The sequence below is a fragment of the Octodon degus genome, unplaced genomic scaffold, assembly GCF_000260255.1.
Source record: "Octodon degus isolate 3935 unplaced genomic scaffold, OctDeg1.0 scaffold00033, whole genome shotgun sequence".
Lineage (NCBI taxonomy): Eukaryota > Metazoa > Chordata > Mammalia > Rodentia > Octodontidae > Octodon > Octodon degus.
The window spans coordinates 17,389,887-17,408,687 of record NW_004524609.1 but is presented as its reverse complement, the minus strand read 5'-3'; the positions used below and the strand labels follow the sequence as shown (position 1 = coordinate 17,408,687).

Sequence of the window (18,801 nt, the reverse complement as noted above, 5' to 3'; positions counted from 1 at the left end):
AGAAGAAGAAGAGCTACCGTATCATAGTCCTGGTGGTCCCAAGGAGGTCCTGTATCCCCATGGCATGGAACCACCTCAGAAGCTCTCCACACTACACAGCTCTGCATTTGAGCACTACAAGAGCAACGCTCAGTCCCCTGCCTGCCTCCCCCCAAACAAAGTGGTAGGTATCGCCATTCCCTGGCCCAGGGACCCCTCCTGGGGGCCCTTAGCCATAAAATCCTAGTGCACTCCCCACTGGGGATGCACTCTGCCCTGGGGAGGCACTCTATGCTGAGGAGGGACACAACTCTCCTCCGGGCTGCATGCCACTCCTCTGAGCATAAGGCCTTCCGCTGAATACAGACCTTCCGCTGAATACAGACCCATCTGCAGGGCTCAAGCCCATCACGTCCTATGTCCCCAGAAGACCCCACAACAGTGCCTGTTTGAAGTACCACACTCGGCCCTCACTGTCCCAGGGCCACGCTACAGGGGCCCCACCATGGCCCAAGCTGCCTAACAAAGGAGGCTCTACTGATGTCCCAGTGGCTGCCTTTCAGTGTGGCCCCTGGAGACAAGAAGCCTACCACCTTCCCCGAGTCCTAGGAGATCACTCTATGAAGTCAGACCTTTCTCCCCCACCAGCATTCAGCTCCTTTCAGGACCCCACAGCAAAGCCCCACCCCCCAGCCCTGCAGCCTAGAGGGCCCTGTGCTCTGTCACTCACCCTCCTGGCTCCTGGGCAGGGTTTCAGCCACAGTTGGCTTGGCTTCCAGCCTGCTGTGCAGCTGGGACATTGGGGCAGGCTCAGAATTTTCCAGGGTCTGGGACGGGAGGGGACAGGCAGGTGCCTCAGCTGGCTTGGGCACCTGGATCTCAACCCTCTTCGGGACTGCATCAGTGGTAGGGGCAATGGGCACCTCGGGAACCTTGGAGGTGGGGGGCTCCATCCTGCGGTGGGCTGGCTCCTGAGGCTTGACAATGGTGATCTCCGTCCTCCGAGGGGTTGGCTCCGGTGTCTTGTGGCCCAACCCCTCAGCCCTCTTGAGCCCAAATCGTGCAGGCCCAGTGGCGCCTGAGGTCTCCACCTGCTTAGAGGAGATGTCAATGGAGAGCTCCGTGCGCCGCGACACAGGCTCAGCCGCCTTGGGCCCTGAAAGCTCGACCCTCCGCAGGGAGGGCTTGGGAGAGCGCTGGCTTATCGAGTCTACATGGCGGGCTGTGGGCTCTGAGTTCTTCACACCCAGCTCCTGGAATTTCTGGGTGGAGCTGGCCACAGTGGTTCGGAGCAGTGGAGTCTGGACCCTCCGGGTTGGGGTGGAGTTGGGCGGCTCGACCTCCTCAACCTCAAAAGATCTCTTCAAGGCTGAAAGACACAGACGATACAATGAGTAGTCAGTGGAGGACGCAGTGTGTGCGTGGTTTGTGCTGAAGAGAAGGAGGCGGGTGACCGGGACACCACAGGAGCAGCCTGGACTCCAGAGAAACAGATAGGCCCAGTGGGGAGGACCTGCAGGGGCTGATGGTCGGGAGATCTGGATGAGAGACTAGATGGGGATGCTGGTCTCGCCCTCTCCCACCGTGGCCATGACACACACTGTGCAGCTTACCTCTGGACAGTTCCACAGAAGAGCATTCTGGCTTGCCAACAGCCATGCATTTCCCCTTGGGATTTTCTTTCTAACCCCTGCCTTCCCCCACGGCACACAGATACCATCGGCAAACAGCACCACCATTGCCAGTCGCAGGGCAGGACACAGCGAGACAATAACAACTGTAATCTGAACCACTGAGGATCCCCGAAGAAGGACAAGCACCAGCAGCACACCAAGCGCTGGCCCTGGGACCGCTACTGGCAGCGTGTGGGGTTACCAAGGTAGATCACATTTACGCCTCCCACTACCTGCGACACAAACAATATTACTCCCTTGGTATAAATGGGAAGACCAAGGCAGGGAGTGCCTGAGCAAGGTGCCTGGCAGGGTGCTGGTCTGGCCCTTGCTTTGTCCTGGTCCCCAGCTCATTCACATTAGCTGAGTTCAGTCCGCCCCCCTGCCACACATCCTCACCCAGGTCACGCAGGATGCTTAATGCCTAACCCTCACCCCATGGCCCATTGTTCCTGCTGGGTTACCCTCCATCTCCACGCAGGTCTGTACCCTCAGAACAGCAGGACCATGCTGAGGAAGCCGCCATCCTCATATCCCTACAACTGAGAATGAGAACCACCTGCCGGGTCATCGTGCAGACCAGAACCACACGGCAGGAACATTCCAGCTCCTTCCCAGGGCAGCCCAAGGCTTGCCCCACACCAGAGCCTAGGGCTACCTGGGCGTCCACTGTTTCCTCCCCTGCCCACAGGGACAGGCGACCCCAGCAACAGCTCTACTGGGCCATTTCTGGCAGCTCTTCCCTTCAGCCTTGTTTCCTCCAAACGCAAACACAGCTCTCATCTCCACTCTGTTCAGCTATGTCCAGTACTTCCTTGAGAGGACCAGAGGCTAGTGAGTGGCTGGTAGGCAGAAGGCCAGAGGAGAGGCTAGGCAGAGGACATCCATGTCCTTGACACCTGTCCTGGGGTACTACTGGCTTCCCAGACATGGCCCTGGGTACCCCTCCTTCTTGGGGGGACATACTGTGGGTGGTTCAGCTCCACTATCCTGGGAGCCAGGCAGAGACAGTGTCAGCAGAGTGGCAGGTGTGGCCAGGTAGGGGTCAGTGGATTCCAGGAAACAGACAAGTCACCAGGCACCTGCTCTCAGGGTGCATGATGCTCCGTCAGCATGACCTGTGGAACTTGACCTCCAGCCTCTCCCCAAAGTCAAGGAATATGGATTTCCATATGATACTGCACTTCTCAACTTTTAAATGCACTGAACAAACAAACAAAACCCTCTCCTTTTTGAGACAGTCTTGCATCGTAGTTCAGGCTAGCCTTGAACTCATAGCAATCCTCCTGCCTCAGTCTCCCAAGTGCTAGGAATACAAGCATGTGCCACACTGTCCCATGACAAGCCCTGTTTGTTTGTTTAGTTATTTTGCTATACCAGGGATCGAACTTAGGACCTTACACTTGCCACGCAGGCACTTACGCTGCTGAGCTATCTCCCCAGCCCTAACAAGCCCTATTTTAAAACATCGTATAGTGTGCAGCCTACCCAAGTCACATCTGTGGACTCCATTTGCCCAAGGCCCAGCCAGCCATGCTGCAGGCAGGTCTTGAGTCAGAGGGTCTGACGCTGGCACTCCAGAGCTCAACATGGTGAAGGTCTAGCCATGCTACACTGGTGACCTTGATGTGTCCTGGATGCAAACTGCCTGTGCTGGTTCTAAGAAGTCCCAGGGTGTGAAGGACCACCTCGGCTACTCTCCTGAAGGAGGAACAGCTGTCCCCACTTTGGCTGTGCCTGACCCTATCTCCAGGTATTGGTACGTACAGAGCTGGCTAGGGCTGTTCCTTATCCCTTCAATTGGCTTTATACAATGCATATTGGTCCAGAGGTGCTGATGGTAGTCTTTGAAGATGGCAAGCATGTTTCTCTGGACACCCCCCCAATCAAAACCACCCCACCCCTCATCCCCCACAGCCCATCCCCACCCCACCCCAGGAGACAGGATGAAGAGCCAGTGCTCCATGCTGTCCTGTCAGCTGGGATGGATCCTCCTCTGGGGTTGAGCCTCCTGGAGAGAGAGGCTGTGACTTCCTGGGGCTTGAAAAATGACACTTCGGAGCTGAAGCACCAACCCCAAAACATGAGATACTATCTCATTTGTGTTGTGCAGATTACTCTTCCTGCATCTCACTTCTGCATACTGCAGAGGTAAATACAGGCCTCCTACCTAGCCCAGCGCTCAGCACTCACCTACTTCCTGCCATTCTGAAACTCGAGCCACTCCTTTCTTAATGAATTAATAAAACCCACGTTCAGCCCTAGGTTGAGGCCTTTGTTCTAAATAGTCATCATTGTGGCCGCACTTAGGGCCCCTCAGCTCCCATAACTATAAATATGCTTTCGTGTCTTTATTCTCATCATGGTTTGCACTGGAAGTGGTAGACTGGAATTAACTTACTAGAATTCCAGTGACTTTTATACAGCATTACAAATATAAACTTCCTGGGCCGCAAGGACTGGGAAGGGCTATACAAGGGCTCTAGGAGAGGTCATTTGTGGGCTCACAATGGCAGCAAGCGCAAAGTCCACGTTTGGAGCTTTGTCGTGGTGTGGGTCCAAGAAGCCGCATTAAAACTCAGTCATAGGGGCTGGTGAGATGGCTCAGTGGTCTGGAGCAGGCTTGGCAAAGCATAGGGACCACGGTTCAATCCCCCAGCACCACATGACAGTCAGCCCCACACCCTGGTGGGCTGAGCTGGCCACACACACACACACACACACAAATAAATAAATAAATTAATTAATTAAAAAAAAAAAAAACTCAGTCATAGAGCACATGCCTGGCCCTGGGTTTGATCCCAGCACCACCACCAAGAAAAAGAAAGCAAGAATCCTTACAAGAGAAAGGCAGAGGGGCATTCGGAAGACTCAGAAGAGAGACCATGCAAAGCTGGAGGTAAAGTAAGGACACAGCCCCAGCAAGGAGGCTGGAGGCAGGTAGGATGTGCCTCCTCCGGACTGCCTGAAGACAGCAAGGGCCAGCCAACATCTTACATCCATCCCTCTGGTCTTCAGAACTCTGAGAGTCAGGGTGTGTGGTGGAGCCACCAGATTCCTATGACTTGTCACAGAAGCCACAGGACACTGACACGGAGAGGCCTCTGGGAAGATGAAGCTCTGCGTGGTGCAGCCACGGGGAGCCCTTGCTCTGTGTCCTCCTCGACTCTCCACTCCTCCCCACTCCCGCCCCAACCACATGCAGCAGACCTCTAACCTGGGCCCAAAGGGGTGGCCCAGGGCTCCCGAGAGGCTGCAAGGAGCAGCCTTGGAAGGAGCCCCAAGAAGGACAGCCTCCTCTAAATACTCAGATGATGAGAGAAGTCAACAGGGGACGACAGTACCCAACTGGATTGACACTGGAACACTTGGCAAGGAGACAAGATCGCTGTCTAAGGAGACGACGCCCTGTGTGCAATTGTCCCACAGAGGGCTTTGTGCGGAGCACCCAGCTGGGAAAAATCAGGAGACAGCTTGTCGTGAGGCTGGCAGCACAGGGTCCTCTGGGACTGACTCCCCCAATGCCCAAAGCAAATACTCCCATGTCCTGCACCTCTGCGTATAAATACCTCCCTCTTCTCCACATGAAACTTCAGTGGAGACACCCCTCCAGCGTCCTGTCAGGGGATGACCTGCCGCAGGGCCAGTATTTTCATCTGAGTCACCTCCCCCTTCCCTGAAGAAGGAAAGGCAGCCAAGGGGCATCTGTGTGTGGTCAGAGGCCAGCAAGAGTGCTCATTCATGAGCTTGTCCCGTGCAGATCTGAGACTGTGGTGAGGTCACACACCAGTTCCCAGGGACCGGCTGGGCAGAACGGCGGCCTCCCATGGGACCAATGAGCCTTCATCACAGAATTCCTGTCCTAAGGAGTAAGCATATCTAAAGGGCAAGCAAGAGACCTGCAGCGCAGGACCAGGTCATCCTGGAAGCGTCCCCACCCCACTGCAAGAGTGACACCTTTGCCCAACTCACCCTCCTCTGCGGATGCATGTCTCTTCAAAGCCAGGCTCAACCTAGCCTACTCCAAGAGCCTTCCTGGGGCCATCTTGCCCTCCATTATCCTCAGCTTGCACCAAAAGCCTGAAGCCAGATCCCAGGCCCTGGCCCACTGCTGAGAATAGATTCCAAGGAACAAGCAGAGGCACAGAAAGATTTATGGGCCACGCCACTCACATCAGCATGAACACCGCCAACACTGGAAACAATCTGGGCTTACGTAGATCCTATAAACCCATATGTCAAAATCGCACAGAGTCATCAAAATCATGTTTGAAAAGATGAGAAATGCCAAGGGTGTTAAATAAAAATAGCAGGACACAAGATGTATACAAGATCCTAACTCCACGTCTTCCACACATGTGCAGTTTGCACGCACACACACGCTCCCACCCTGGTGGAAGATGACGGGGCCACAGGGCATGATGGTGGGTGTTCTGCATGCAAGCTCCCTGCCTTACCGCCAACGCTAAACATGGGTCCCTTCCGATCTTTGGGGTTTGAATAACTGACACTTTCTGAAGACACACCTTGCTGCAAACAAGCTCGAGGATGTGGGTAAGGCTGCCGACCAGCACCCAGGCCTGCTCCCTGGATTATGTCTTCCAGCCCACTGCATTCCCGAAGTCCAAGATGGGCACTCTGCCCCCTCCTATCCATCAAGCACCTACAGGCTCAGCTGCTACACAAAGAGGCCAGAGTGGCCTCCTCCAGATGGAGGCCTTCCCGGCTGTGCCCGTGGGGGGCCGAGCAGGAGCAGCCTGGATCTGGGCCTGTTTAGAGAGGAATGTGCCATGCACAAGGGACTATTGTTTAGGCCTCTGCTCTGACCGCAGGCTGCTGCAAACCTCGCCGGCTCCTGAAACCAGATCAAGTACTTCCTGGTGCACAAATTGGGCCTGGTCTGGGAAAGGGTGAGCAGGGGAACCACAAAGCCCCTGCCCATCCTGGGACAAAGGTCTTGCAGAAGAATGCTAGAGCTGGGGTCAAAAAGACCTAAGTGCAGCCCCCACGGAAGGGAACAGCACCAAATCCCTTGGACAGACTCCCTCTACTCTGCTCAAACCCAGTCTCCTGAGCCAGCAAAGCAGTCTAACCCCCAGGACTCAGGCAGATGGCACCAATGGAGACACTGCCCTCTTGGCAGCGCTGAGATTCCTAGAACACCCCATGCACAGGTTAACAAAACCTATTGGATGTTCAGAGTGAGACCGCAAGTGTGTAGCCGGCAGACTGCACTGACCACAGCCAGCCTCTCTGTGCTTTTTCCTTTGAATGCAAGGCCTGGGAACGGATCCCTGCTTAAGGTGGTAGGGTGGGGCAATGGGCAGAGCCTTGGACTTGGCAGAGCTGGGCCTAGCTGTGAGGGACCCTCTTCCCCACCCCATCTCCTGGCTGAGAAGGCAGAGAAAGACTCCATACCAAATAACATGACAGTCTTTCCAAGAATGGGAATGATAGCCCAAAAGCCAACTCGTGTTCAGGGCCTTGGGGAAGAGGACGGAAGTGGTAAAGCCAGCGGCAGGAAGAAGTTCCTGACAGAGAATACTGCCAGCAAAGGCCTGCTGCCTTCCAGAGCCAAAGGGAGGCCCTGGGCCTGTGGCCCAATACAGACGGAGAGCCTCTTCTCAGGACCAACCGCAGGACACCCAAGCAAGAAGAAGCTGACAAGATGGCATCCACAGCCAGCTGAGCCTCATCCAGGACCCTATGCAGCAGGTGCGAGTGGGGCGATAAGGTGGCAGCAGACACAGGTAAGGTACTCAGTGCTCGGAAAAGATGGCTGCTGTCGTGTCCCCTCCCTCTGCCTAAGGAGCACCCCTCGGCCTTGGTGCTGCAGAGCACTCCTGCCTGCCTTCGCCACCTGATTCTACCTCTCCCCCCTCAGGGCCTTCTGTGGTGCCCACCCCAGCAGAAGCCGAAAGGAGTGAGCACAGCAGCATTCCCCCCAGCTGGAGCCTTGACTCCCCTGCTTCCCTCTCCCCATGGACAACCCCGGGAACTCAGTCTGCAGTCCCCAGGGCTCCCTGAGGGACCCTGCTTCCCTCCCTGTCACATCCTTGAGCACTGTTTCAGGGACCACTTTCAGCAGCACTGCTTCTGGGTCTCAATATCTGATCAGAGAGACCCGGGCTGAGGAAGGGGCAGACCAGAATAGGGAGGACAGGGAGGAGGACACACAGAGGGTGATGGGACAGGGTGCTCTCAGGAAGCAAAACAACCCAACAAGAAGGGCTTAAAATAACCTTTGTGGAGTGAATGGAGCCTGCTCTGCTGGGGCGGTCCGTAAACAGCCTGCCAGCCCGGCCGGCTTCCCACAGCGGACACATCTGCTTAACAACCAGCGTCAGGACGGAAGGCAGAGTCCACATAAAAGGGAGGAAGCGCTCCGTCCTTAGAGGGCCACGGCTGAGCCTGCAGACAGAACAAGGGTACTGGGCACCATGTCACTTCTGGGGTTTTCCTCTCTGCTTCCCCTCTACTCTCCTGAAGAGCCCAGCTTCCCTCTCCTCATGGACAACTACGGGAACTCAAGTCTGCAGTCCCCAGGGCTCCCTGATGGACCCTGCTTCCCATAAAAGGGAGGCAAGCAGCAGGGTCCTCCCAGGCAGGCTTTAACGGTAACCCTGAAGTCAGGCGCAGTGGCCCATGCCTGTAATCCCAGCACATCTAGGAAGCTGGGGCAGGAGGACTGCAACTAGGTCCTAGCTGGACCACAGCAGCTGGAGGCAGCCACAAATGCTCCATGCCCCAGGGCTGGGGGCATCTCCCCCACAGCCCCTGCTCCCTGTTCTCCAACCAGACGTGTGACTGCCTTTCCAGACCCAGCCCAATCTGACAAGGGTCAGACGTCCATCCCCAGGAAGAGGAGGTAAAAGCTGCATGTCCCCACCTACCTCTGGGAGGAGACACAGGCTGTGTCCCCAAGAACTCTGACTTGGCCAGGGGAGGACATTCAGGCCAAGGCCGTGAAGTCGGACTGTGAAGTCCGACTGCCCTGCCCATCTGATTTGAGCACTTCAGAAAGGAGGCCTCTTCCTCTCTGTGGCAGCACCCCTAGGCCCAGAAGACCAGGATCCGTGGGACCCTCCCTGCCCATCACTGTCACCACTGGGAGGTCTGGCCAACTCTGTAAAGATGATGTGAGAACAAACAGGCTTGAAGTGTCATGTGCCCGCGGCTGGATTTCCCAGATGAGGCCAAGTGAAATAAACAGCCCCCTCCTTTCACACACAGTAGGAGGAGCTCCATGCTCAGGGTCCTGCACCCAGCCCACAGGGCACAGTGGCCCCAGCATTCCTTCCAGGAGCACAGCTCAGAAACGGGCCCCCTTCAAGGCAGACATAAAGGGGAGAGTAGTCCAGAGGCAGCCGTGATCAAAAGCTGGCTCTGGGGTCCGGAGCTTCGCTTACTTTAGCTTTGTTTTTGTGCTTTGTAGTCCTAGGGGCTTGAACCCAGGGCCTTGAGCATGCTAGGCAGGCACTCTGCCACCAAGCCACATCCCAGCCTCGAGACCTTTTCTTATTGCCCAGCTTCATTATGTTCATTCTTCCCAGAGAAAGCTCTCTGGGAAACATGGTAAGCAAAGATGCAGGTTGAGCCAGTGCTTCACCCAGCCCAGATTTACAGTCTCAGCCTAGCCATCCAGAGGTGACAAGGAGCCTTATCAGATCCCCTTATAAACACCTTCCAGAATCTACTACGACATCCGCAGAGGTCACTGAAATCCACTCTGGGCTTGCCAAATGCAGTGGTTGAACAGTGTCCTCCAAAATGATCCAAGTCCTATCTCCTGGTCTCTGTGCATGTGGCCTAATTTGAAGAAGGATCTTACAGATGTAATGAAGGGGAGGCTCTGAGACAAGATCATCCTGGTTTAGGGTGCGTCCTGACTCCAGTGACAAATGTCACTACAGAAGATGGAAAGGGAGAAAGGCACAGGGCTGCACTCCAAAGGCCACACATAAACAGAGACAGAGATCCGGGAGCTGATGTGCGCGCCAAGGCCTGCCAGCATCTGCCAGACACTGGGGGTGGCACGGAACAGACCGTCCCTTGGGGTGTCTGACCCCCTGACTTTGTTCTCCTGGCCTGCACAGTCACGGTGTAGCAAGCATCCTACCTAACGCAGCACTCCCTGCTGCTGCCAGTCCATGCTTCCACGGAGCTTGCTGCACAACCAGGTGACCGCATGTGCAGCTGACCTGGGGCAGGGCATTCCCAGCGCACATCTCTTGCCGCTGGTGATCACTATGCATTGCCAGGTATTCCGGTGGGACAGCAAGTCCTACAGTGGCCCTACCTGAACTTAGCCTCAACCTCCACCAGTTAGGGATCTTGGGTTAGGAAGCCACCTCAGAGCCTCAACATGCATCCCAAAGCTTCTGCTTTGTGTATCTTCTCCCAGACCAGAGCCAGGAGCTCAGATGTGTCAAAGAAGCCTACCACCCTTAGGCTCCTAAGCCAGCCCCCCAGTTAGGCACTAGCAGCAGCGGGGTCCTCCCAGGCAGGCTTTAACAGTAACCCTGAAGTCAGGCGCAGTGGCCCCTGCCTGTAATCCCAGCACATCTGGGAAGCTGGGGCAGGAGGACTGCAAGTTTGAACCCAGTCGGGGCAACTTGGTGAGACCCTGTCTCTAATTTCTTTAAAAAGTTAAAAATGAGGCAGAGATGTACCTTAATTCCCAGTACCAAAAAAAAAAAAAAAAAAAAAAAAAAAAGGTCAGTCTAAAGTAGGTCACTCCTTTTTCTTTACTACATCACACACTGCACATGAGAGCATCTGGAACAATCAATCAGTTGTTGACAGAATGATCAGCCTTTATTAAACTGGTTGTTGGCTGTGCCTATCTCACCTATCTCCACAAGGATCACAAGGGGAAATGGGTTTAAACTGCAGCCAGGAGATGTGGGGCAGATAAGAGGAAGAATTTCCTGGCTCAGGCTGGGGCCACCAGGGTTGCTGGGCAGGAAGGCTGCTCTACCTTCCCCGAAAGCAGCTGCCTGAGAAGCAGATGGATCCCCAAGAAGGCCTGGGTGTGGCCAGCCTAGGGGGAGAGGAGGGGATTAGGTGACCTCTGGGGTCTCCTCAGGTCAAAGGTCCCCTGATAAATGCCAGCAATGAAGGCAGCCAGGAGCCCCTGACTTCAAGCAGCTCCAGGGCAGGCCTCAAAGGTTACAGCCCCAGACCAGAGGGGGAGGCAGGTTTTCCTGAGCTTTAATCTGCCCACATCCTGTGGGTAGCCCAGGCACCCGCAGGGTCCTCTCTGTCCTTTCTGAAGACAGAGAACTGAGTCTCCGGCTCCTCGGCAGGCAGCGCATAGCCCTTCCCCCCCAAAGGGTGCCTTCTCAATTCTAGTCTCTTTCCTCCTCTGCCCCACCTCCTACACTAGAGCAGCTGCTGCTCTGCACACCCTGAGGGGCTGTGTGAGCTGGCCTTGCAAGGCCCAGCTCCCTGAGGCCATGCGGCACTGGCCACTCCAAGGCCCCTCTGGGAAAGGACTGCATCCCAGTCTGACCCAGGCTCTTCCTGAGATGGGTGGGCCCTGTAATGGGGATCAGAACCAGGAAAGTTCTCTTTCTCCTCGGAGCCCCAGGAGGGTCAAACTATTCCCTGTCTGTTCCCAGCCCAGGTCACCACTCAGGTGGCAGCTGCTAGCAATCTGCCCAAGAAGACAAACCTCCCTGTGCTCCTCACCCCACCACCACCGCTGGGGGGAATGTTAAAAGCACTTTAAAAATGCAAAAAAAAAAAAAAAAAAAAAAGTAGCATTTAGGCCATTAATCAGGCTGGCTCTACAGAGGGACGCCAGAGGACCAGATGGGGCTCTATCTACTGTGGCCTGGAGCCCCAAGCCAATATGAGCTGCAGCCTAATTACAGGGGACAGTGACCCCAGGGAGCAGAGTTCAGGCTCAGGTCAGAGAGCCAACTAAAAGCCAGTGCCACCCAGTGGAGAGGGTCACAGGACCACAGCTAAAGTTCACAGGCAGTGCTGGCAGTGGAGACAGAACCTGAGTGACCACACAGCTCTGCACACGGCCAGTCCACCAGGTGCCATTTGGGTTCTACTAAACCTGAGGGGAGGCTGGACTTGGTCTCCACTCTTAAGGACTCTTTTCGAAAAGAAAGTGCACACAGAAAATTAAAAGAAAGGAGAGGCCACAGCTAGATACAGAAGATTCTGGAAGAGGTTGCCCGGGGTGTTTCCATCTACTGGAAAGGGGCCCATCCATCAAACTGATGGGGTGGGATCAGGCCTTGGGGGCTCCTCCTGCAGGACTCTCCAGGGATCCCCTCTAGGTCAGCACAGATCCTGGACCACAGCTGACCCCAGATCAGGCTGCATCCAGGGCTGCTCACTGGCTGGGGTTCCACACTCCCTGCCCCCATGGAAGCCACAGGAGCCCAGAGAGTAGGAGGGGCTGAGGCCAGAGGGGCCTACAGCAGAGTGGTGCTGGGAGCAAGGACTGGAGCCACTGAGAGGTCCAGGGGCAGGTGTCTGCCTTCAAGGCAGGCAGAACGCCAGAGTGGGGGTAGGGTAGGAGTTCAGCCTGGACTGGGTTCCCCCACCCCCCAGGCAGCAGATGCAGGAGGCAGCTGGAATCTGCCCCCAGAGATGATGAGCGTCCAGTTCTCAGCTCCGGGGTTAGATGCGGGGACAGCGCCTCATCTCACCCACCTGAGGGCCTGGAACAAGAGGAATGCTGCAGGGGACAGGGATACAGGAGCAGGATCTCAGCCTTTCACAGGTGCCAGCTTCCTCCTGAGCTGCAGCCACGCAACAGACCAAATGGAAACACGACTGAACTGTCACTGGACAGTCAAGGAAACCAATGTTCACTCAAAATCACAGAACTGGGAATATCCAGGGTTGGTTCCCTGATTCCCACCCAGGGCTCGCCCTAAACTTAGAACACCCTGCTCCTTTAAGATCATCCACTGTCCCAGACTGAATAGTGGCCCAAAAAGTTATGTCCAGGTCCTAAGGCTTGGAAATAGGGTCTTTGCTGGCATAGTTAGGGATCTAAAAATTGGATCATCCTGGGCATAAGATGAACTTTAAATCCAATGACAAACATCCTTATAAAGAAGCAGAAAAAGAGAAGACAGACACAGAGAAGAGGGCCCGCAGGAAAACAGAGCCAAGGCTGGAGGGGGCCCCTACAAGACCAAGGAACAAGAGGGTTGCCAGAAGCTATGGAGGACCCAGAAGAACCCGCCCTGCAGACACCATGACCTTGAACTTCTGGCCTCCAGAACCGTGTTGCAGCAGCGCTGGCAGGCCCAGAAAGGCCTTGCACTCCCTGCTGCTACGCCTCCTTCTGCCGGAAGCTCCCACCCCGGAGAGCCTCTCAGGCCTGCACGCACCGGGCCTGATCATTCCAGGTCTCACATATCTGTCTGCTGATCTGCTCACCCCCAGTGCCCAATCATGCCCAGCCTCTGGGCACCCAGATGCCCTGTACTGAAGGTTTTAGGAAGTCCTCATGAGGGGGAAGCATACTTCTCTCCTGGGCAAGATGGGCACTATATCTTCGGCACCCAAGGGGGGTGACCAGGCCTCCACATGTCCCCATACAGTGTTGTACCTCTGCCTGCATTTTCTTTCCAAGAAAAGAGGCCCAGAGACAGCCTCCTGGGCAGTGAGCAGGACCCTGCAGTCCCTGCCTACTCTTCCCAATCCACATGCCATGAACAGCCGACCCCCAGCTCTGCTCCCGGCTCATGAGCGCACAAAGGGAAGACCTATTTACAATCAACTGCAGGCCCTTGGTGTGAACAAGCTTTGGCTGCTCCAGCACCTCCATGCCATGCCTCAGCCCCAATCTCTGAGCTGCCAGGCCTGACAATCACCACCTCCTGGATCCCATCTCTAGGGAGCCAGGCCCTTCCTGCCACTGACAGGCAGCAGGGGACAGGGGCAGGAAGAGAACCAACCTTCTATTCAGAAGCTGCCAGGAGCAGAGCAGCTGCCTCCACAGAGCCCGTCCCACTGGCCTGAAGCCCCCCTACACACACTGGGAGAAAATAAGCTCCCAGACAACAAGACTGCAGGCGGGACCTTTCTCCTCAATAAAATGGGAGATTCCAGCCACGCTGCCCTCTACAAAGCCACGGTGTGTAGGAGGATCAGGAACTCTGTGACAGCCTGGAACTGGAGGGGACCGCTCTGGGTGTTGTAAGAAGTAACCACAAGGGTCATGTGTGGTCCCACCCCAGACCAGGCAGATGGCCCCTCTGGTCTCAGTTTCCTGGCAAAGGACAGGAAGAGCTGTGCTGAAAGGTCCCTTCCAGGCTGGACACACTCTCTGAGCAGCTCTCCCACGCTGTATCACTCCCGAACCACGTGGTTCCGCCACATCCAAACGCAAAGCCCGGGTGACCAGACCTGCAGCCATGGACAGGGCAGGCCAGCCTCACTCTCCCTCCTGAGCCAAGGTGAGGGCCTTGCTTTGGGCCCACATTCCTCAGTGACACAGTGGCAGTAGGCACCTGCTGAGGCGCTCCCAGCAGCCCACACTTCTGGACATAGCCCAACCACTCCACCCAGCATCCTGACAGACTGGAGCTGGCAAGAACCGGCCGGGCCTTGGCCACCCTGGCTTCTCCCCAAACCAGGGGCCCCCTTCCTAGGCCTCTAATTCTCTGTGTCTCCAACAGGGCTGGGAAGTTTGTTTGGGTGAGTTATTTTTCTTTTTGACAGTGAACTTTGAAAAGCAGCACCAAATGCTTCTTTCCTGGCTATAAGAAGCAATTTAGGCACAAGGCAAAAAATGTGCAAAACCAAAAAAAGAGAAAAAAAATCTGCAAACCTACAGCTCAGATAATGCTGCCAACATCCCTCAAATGTCCTTCCACTCCATTGGCGGACGTGTGTCCGTGTAGAAGCAGGTCCATATGACACCCTGCCCCGCGTTTTTCTCCATGCAGACTCTGGGCTAACACCCATCCAATCGCGGCCTGGATCTCCAGATTTCTCTGCGGGTCTCAAGTGCTAACTCCTGACCAGCCCTGCACACAGCTCACGCCATTCATCTGGCATTCCCAGAGCCTGGGAAAAAACAGACTGCTCGTCCTACTTCCGGGTGGTCCTGGGACGCTTCTGAGGGGCACCCAGGCGTGACTCCTGCCCTCCCATGAGCTCCCAAGTCTCACATCCAGCCCACCTTTAGCAATCGTGCAAGGAGGAAGCTCCAGCCATAAACGCGTAGGCAGCTTGGCGGGGACCTTAGAGCTGCCAGCTCAGCCTCCACCCACTCCCACCTTCCCGACACCCATCCAAGGCCAACGTCTAGCCTGGGCCACGGCTGCCCCGCTCCCAAGGCAGTCATAAATTCAAGGGCAACTAGGACTAGGCCTCAGTGGGCACTGCTGAGGTCAAAGGGGGCGTGTCGGCCATGGTCCCAAAACCTGCCCAGGGTATGTACTATGTCATCTTAGAAAGTCTCACAACCTGATAAAACCTGGGCTCCCACACCACCACAGGACTAAGTAACCTCCCTTGACTGCCCTGGCCCTGGCTCCTGGCTCTGGCTCTGAGCTCTCACCTGCCTCTGCTGACAGCTACCCTCCTGGGAGCAAGAGTCAGGCCAAAGCCTCGCCGCTCCCTACACAGGGCCTCAAATCCTGCCTAAAGAGGGTGCACTGTTCCGAATCCATGGTGGGCAGCATTGGCTGAGCACCCACCACACATTCTTGATCCTAGCACCACCTTAAGACTGTAATTCATTCCTGGTGTTTAGTTTTTGTTCAGCTTTTTTTTTTTTTTTTGGAGGGGAACCTGGAGGTTAAACCTAGGCTCACTTTCTTTTTGTATTTGTTTTTCAGACAGGCTCTTGCTAAGTCACGCGGGATAGGCTCAAATTTTTTATCTTCCTGCCTCAGCTTCCCAGAGTTCTGAGATTATAGGCACGTGTCACCACACCCAGCTTCATGTTCCCATTTTACAGAGGAAACTGAGGCACAGAGAAGCCTATGACTCACTCAATACCACAGCATGGGCCAGAGTGAAGGCAGACAACAGCCGCTGCCCTCACACCTGCACAGCCCTGACAGCCAGACTTGCACTGCCCGGAGTCCACTCCAAGCCTCTGTGCTGAGCCCCTCTCACGCCACCTCTCCCAGGGCTGAGAGGTGGCACTGTTCCTCCTGTCTCACAGACATGGTCCCCAAGCTGGAGATGAGCAGGCTGGACCAGGCCAGGGGCTGCCCCTATGAGACCCCAGGCTCATGACCCCAGCCGGTCCAGCTCAAGACTGAGATTTCCATACTAGCTAAGCTGGTCTGCTTTGGGGCAGCAAAGCTGAGCCTGCAGAAGATGAAATGAGACAGCGTCCAGGAAGCAGGTCCCAAGGATGGAGTTACTGCTGGGTGCTGAAAGGCAGACAACACAAGCCTGCCTGCCAACACCTGCCCATCAGCAGTTCAGATTTCTAAGCTGGGTTCTCAGGAGGATCGAAGTAGTTGCTCAATAAAAGACAATGGTGATGAAAAATAGCCAGAGTGAGCTCGGTCGCAGGAGACGCCTGCAGGCTTGGGGAACAGCTGGGAGGGCCAGGACTTGGGTCACAGACAAAGAACGTGGCAGAAGAGGCAGGGAGGAAGGCCAGATCCTCAACAGCTGTCTGCAGGGCAGCTGTCTGCAGAGCCTGGCTTCATCATTTAAATATCAGAAGAGGTGACAGGGGATGGGGGAACGCCTGAGCCTGACCATGGTGGCTGCTGCTAGAGCCAGGGAAGAGCTGCTCTGCTCTCTCAGTGACCCCAACTGTCCTCTGCCCAGCTGCCCCCAGGCTGTTCCCTGCACCAGGAATGGGGAGTGGGGGAAGCCATCTGCTGCCAAGGTGCAAAAGAATGGTCTCCTGCCACTGTACCCTAAAGGGGGCCCAACCCTGTGCAGCCAAGCAATTTTTATTTATTTATTTATTTTTTTTAGGTTTAGGGAAAAAAGCACCACATGCCTTCTGAGACTTCCTGAGGGCTGGGCCAGGCCAAGAGTTTCCCGGGGCACACCTGCACCCATCCTGCTGCACCCTGGCTGAGTTCACACCTCCCACTAGACCATCTCACCAGCCGAGCAACGGTGGAGCCTGGTTCCCTCCCACACTGGAGAGTACCCAGTTTGTCAGAGGAGTGGGAGGCAGAAGTCCCACCCCCCAGGAGATGTCTCCCCTTAGTGCCACCAATTCTGCCTGCACTAGCAGCCCTTCCCCCATCTCCAGCATCAGGCCCAGCACTACCTGTGCCAGGCGAAGGCACAGAGAGGTTCTGCACACAGGACAAGGTGGTGAGAAACTGACACTTCACTCTGAACTAAAGACAAAAACAAATCCCAGCTCAGAAACCAAAAGCAATGAACTCCCTGACCTTCAGTGGTAGGTAGCAGGCAGGGCACGGCAGAGAATATGGCCTTCCAGGCCCAGTGTGGAGCTGGGAAATCTCCTCTTGCTCTTACTGTAGAGTATCATTCTCCAAGGGATGCTGGAGAGGCCTGCCCTAACTCTCACAGGGAAGCTGCCCACCCACGTGGAAAGCAGGGCCAGTGTCCCGGCTCAGGGCCACTTCCTGCACCCGGGGGTGGGAGGACTGCTGGAGAGCTCGGAATCCACCAGACTGCAGGCCACTGATGCTCAGCAAAAGCCTCACCATCCTCTGGGTGGGCTGGGGGAGGGGAGCTGGCAAGAGGTCCCTTCTATAGCCAGAGTCCCCACACCTGCCCTGGGCCGTGGCTATCTCCCCACTGAAAAGAAAGCCGAGGCTGCTCCATTTTCTGACCTCCAGAAATGGAGAGGGGGCTGTCTACAGCTCCGGCAGCTGCCTCCACAAGGAGAGGCTTGGAACTCCAGGCCCAGCCCAGCACATTGGCAAAAACTGCTCCTAGCCTGGGCACCGGTGAGGCCAGGAAAGCCCTTCCCGCCATGGGCTACGTGTGCCTTAGGGTATCAGTAGGACAGCGGAACCTGGAAACACCCGACACATGCTGCAGAGGGCTCCATAAGGCCTAGTCCAAACAGGGAAAAGCTACCTCCACAGCATCCTTTCAGTGCAAACAACATGGAGGCCACAGGAATCAACCTCTTCTTTCTCCTCCTCCTCTTCCACCTTGTCCTCCACCTCCTCCCGCACTCTTCCCTCCACAGAAGTAGGGGAACACGGGACAAACATTGGGGCTGCTCCCATCAGCAGCCAGGGAGCAGCACTTCCACCGTCCCTCATTCAGGGCGGGGGAAGGGAGTATTCTAAGGGTCTGCAAGGTCTCACCAAGAGTAGGACTTCTAAGGCGCAGACCCACAGCCTTGGGGGCCCAGGAAGCTCTTAGCTGTGAGGAGGGGGGCAGTGCAATATATGCAAAGCCAGATCCCTTGAGTTTATGGATTTTAGGCCAGAGCCATGAGCATGGGGGGGGGGGGGCCTCAGGAATTTGAGGGATCAAAGGTGGACAGAGAAAAGCCTGAAGTAAGAAAGAAGAGTCTCCCCCCACTCTCCAGGTCTCCCTTAAGCAATCTTCAGGGCCTGGGCTGCAGGCTGAGCCCTGGCAGAATATGTTTAGGTCCAGGCAGTGTGGGGGTGGGCATGGGGACTTCATGTTTATATTCCTCGCCAAAACTGAGGTCATCCCCTTGTCCCTTTGTCCAAATTTCTGGGCACTGGCAGCACTTTTTAAAAATGACAACAAACTTGAAATTTCTAGAATGTCTGCTGGCCTCGCCTGAATGGAACCCTCAGGCTCTGTCCAGACCAAATGAAACAGCACAAGCCCAAAAATGCCCTCCAGGCGCCGAGGGGTGTCCTCAAGCCAAATGATGCGCCTGTCTGGCTGGAAGGATGACAAATCTTTGAGCTTTTAGGACTGTGCTCCACAGAATTCCAGACCAGTTGGTCTCATAAGCAATTCAGAGTCTCCAAATTTGGGGAAAAAAACCCCAAGAGGGCTTTAAAAAGAAAGCCGCTGTTTAGCCATTTTTCCTCATGATTTGCCTGGGGGGAGGGGGAAGAGAGTCCGTGACCATCTATCCTGGCTGGTGTCTCTGGGATGGGTCCAAAAGAGATGAAGTTGGGGCTGGAGAGATGGCTCAGTGGTCTAAAGCACCTACTTAGAACAAGCTTAGCAAAGCATCAGGGACCGCGGTTCAATCCCCCAGCACCACATG

General features: G+C 55.6%; 1 protein-coding gene across 4 annotated transcripts in view; it reads right to left on the bottom strand.

The window, feature by feature from the left end:
* Positions 1-18,801, bottom strand: part of Sept9 (septin 9) — a 170,181-nt gene that overhangs the window by 68,334 nt on the left and 83,046 nt on the right. For 3 of the 4 annotated variants that reach the window (XM_023713916.1, XM_023713918.1, XM_023713917.1), the window contains one exon: positions 710-1,348. In XM_023713916.1, coding sequence (XP_023569684.1) covers positions 710-1,348 — 639 coding nt within the window. Of the gene's footprint in view, positions 1-709; positions 1,349-8,545; positions 8,744-18,801 lie in introns of those variants that run through there. The other variant, XM_023713915.1, reaches the window with a different exon arrangement.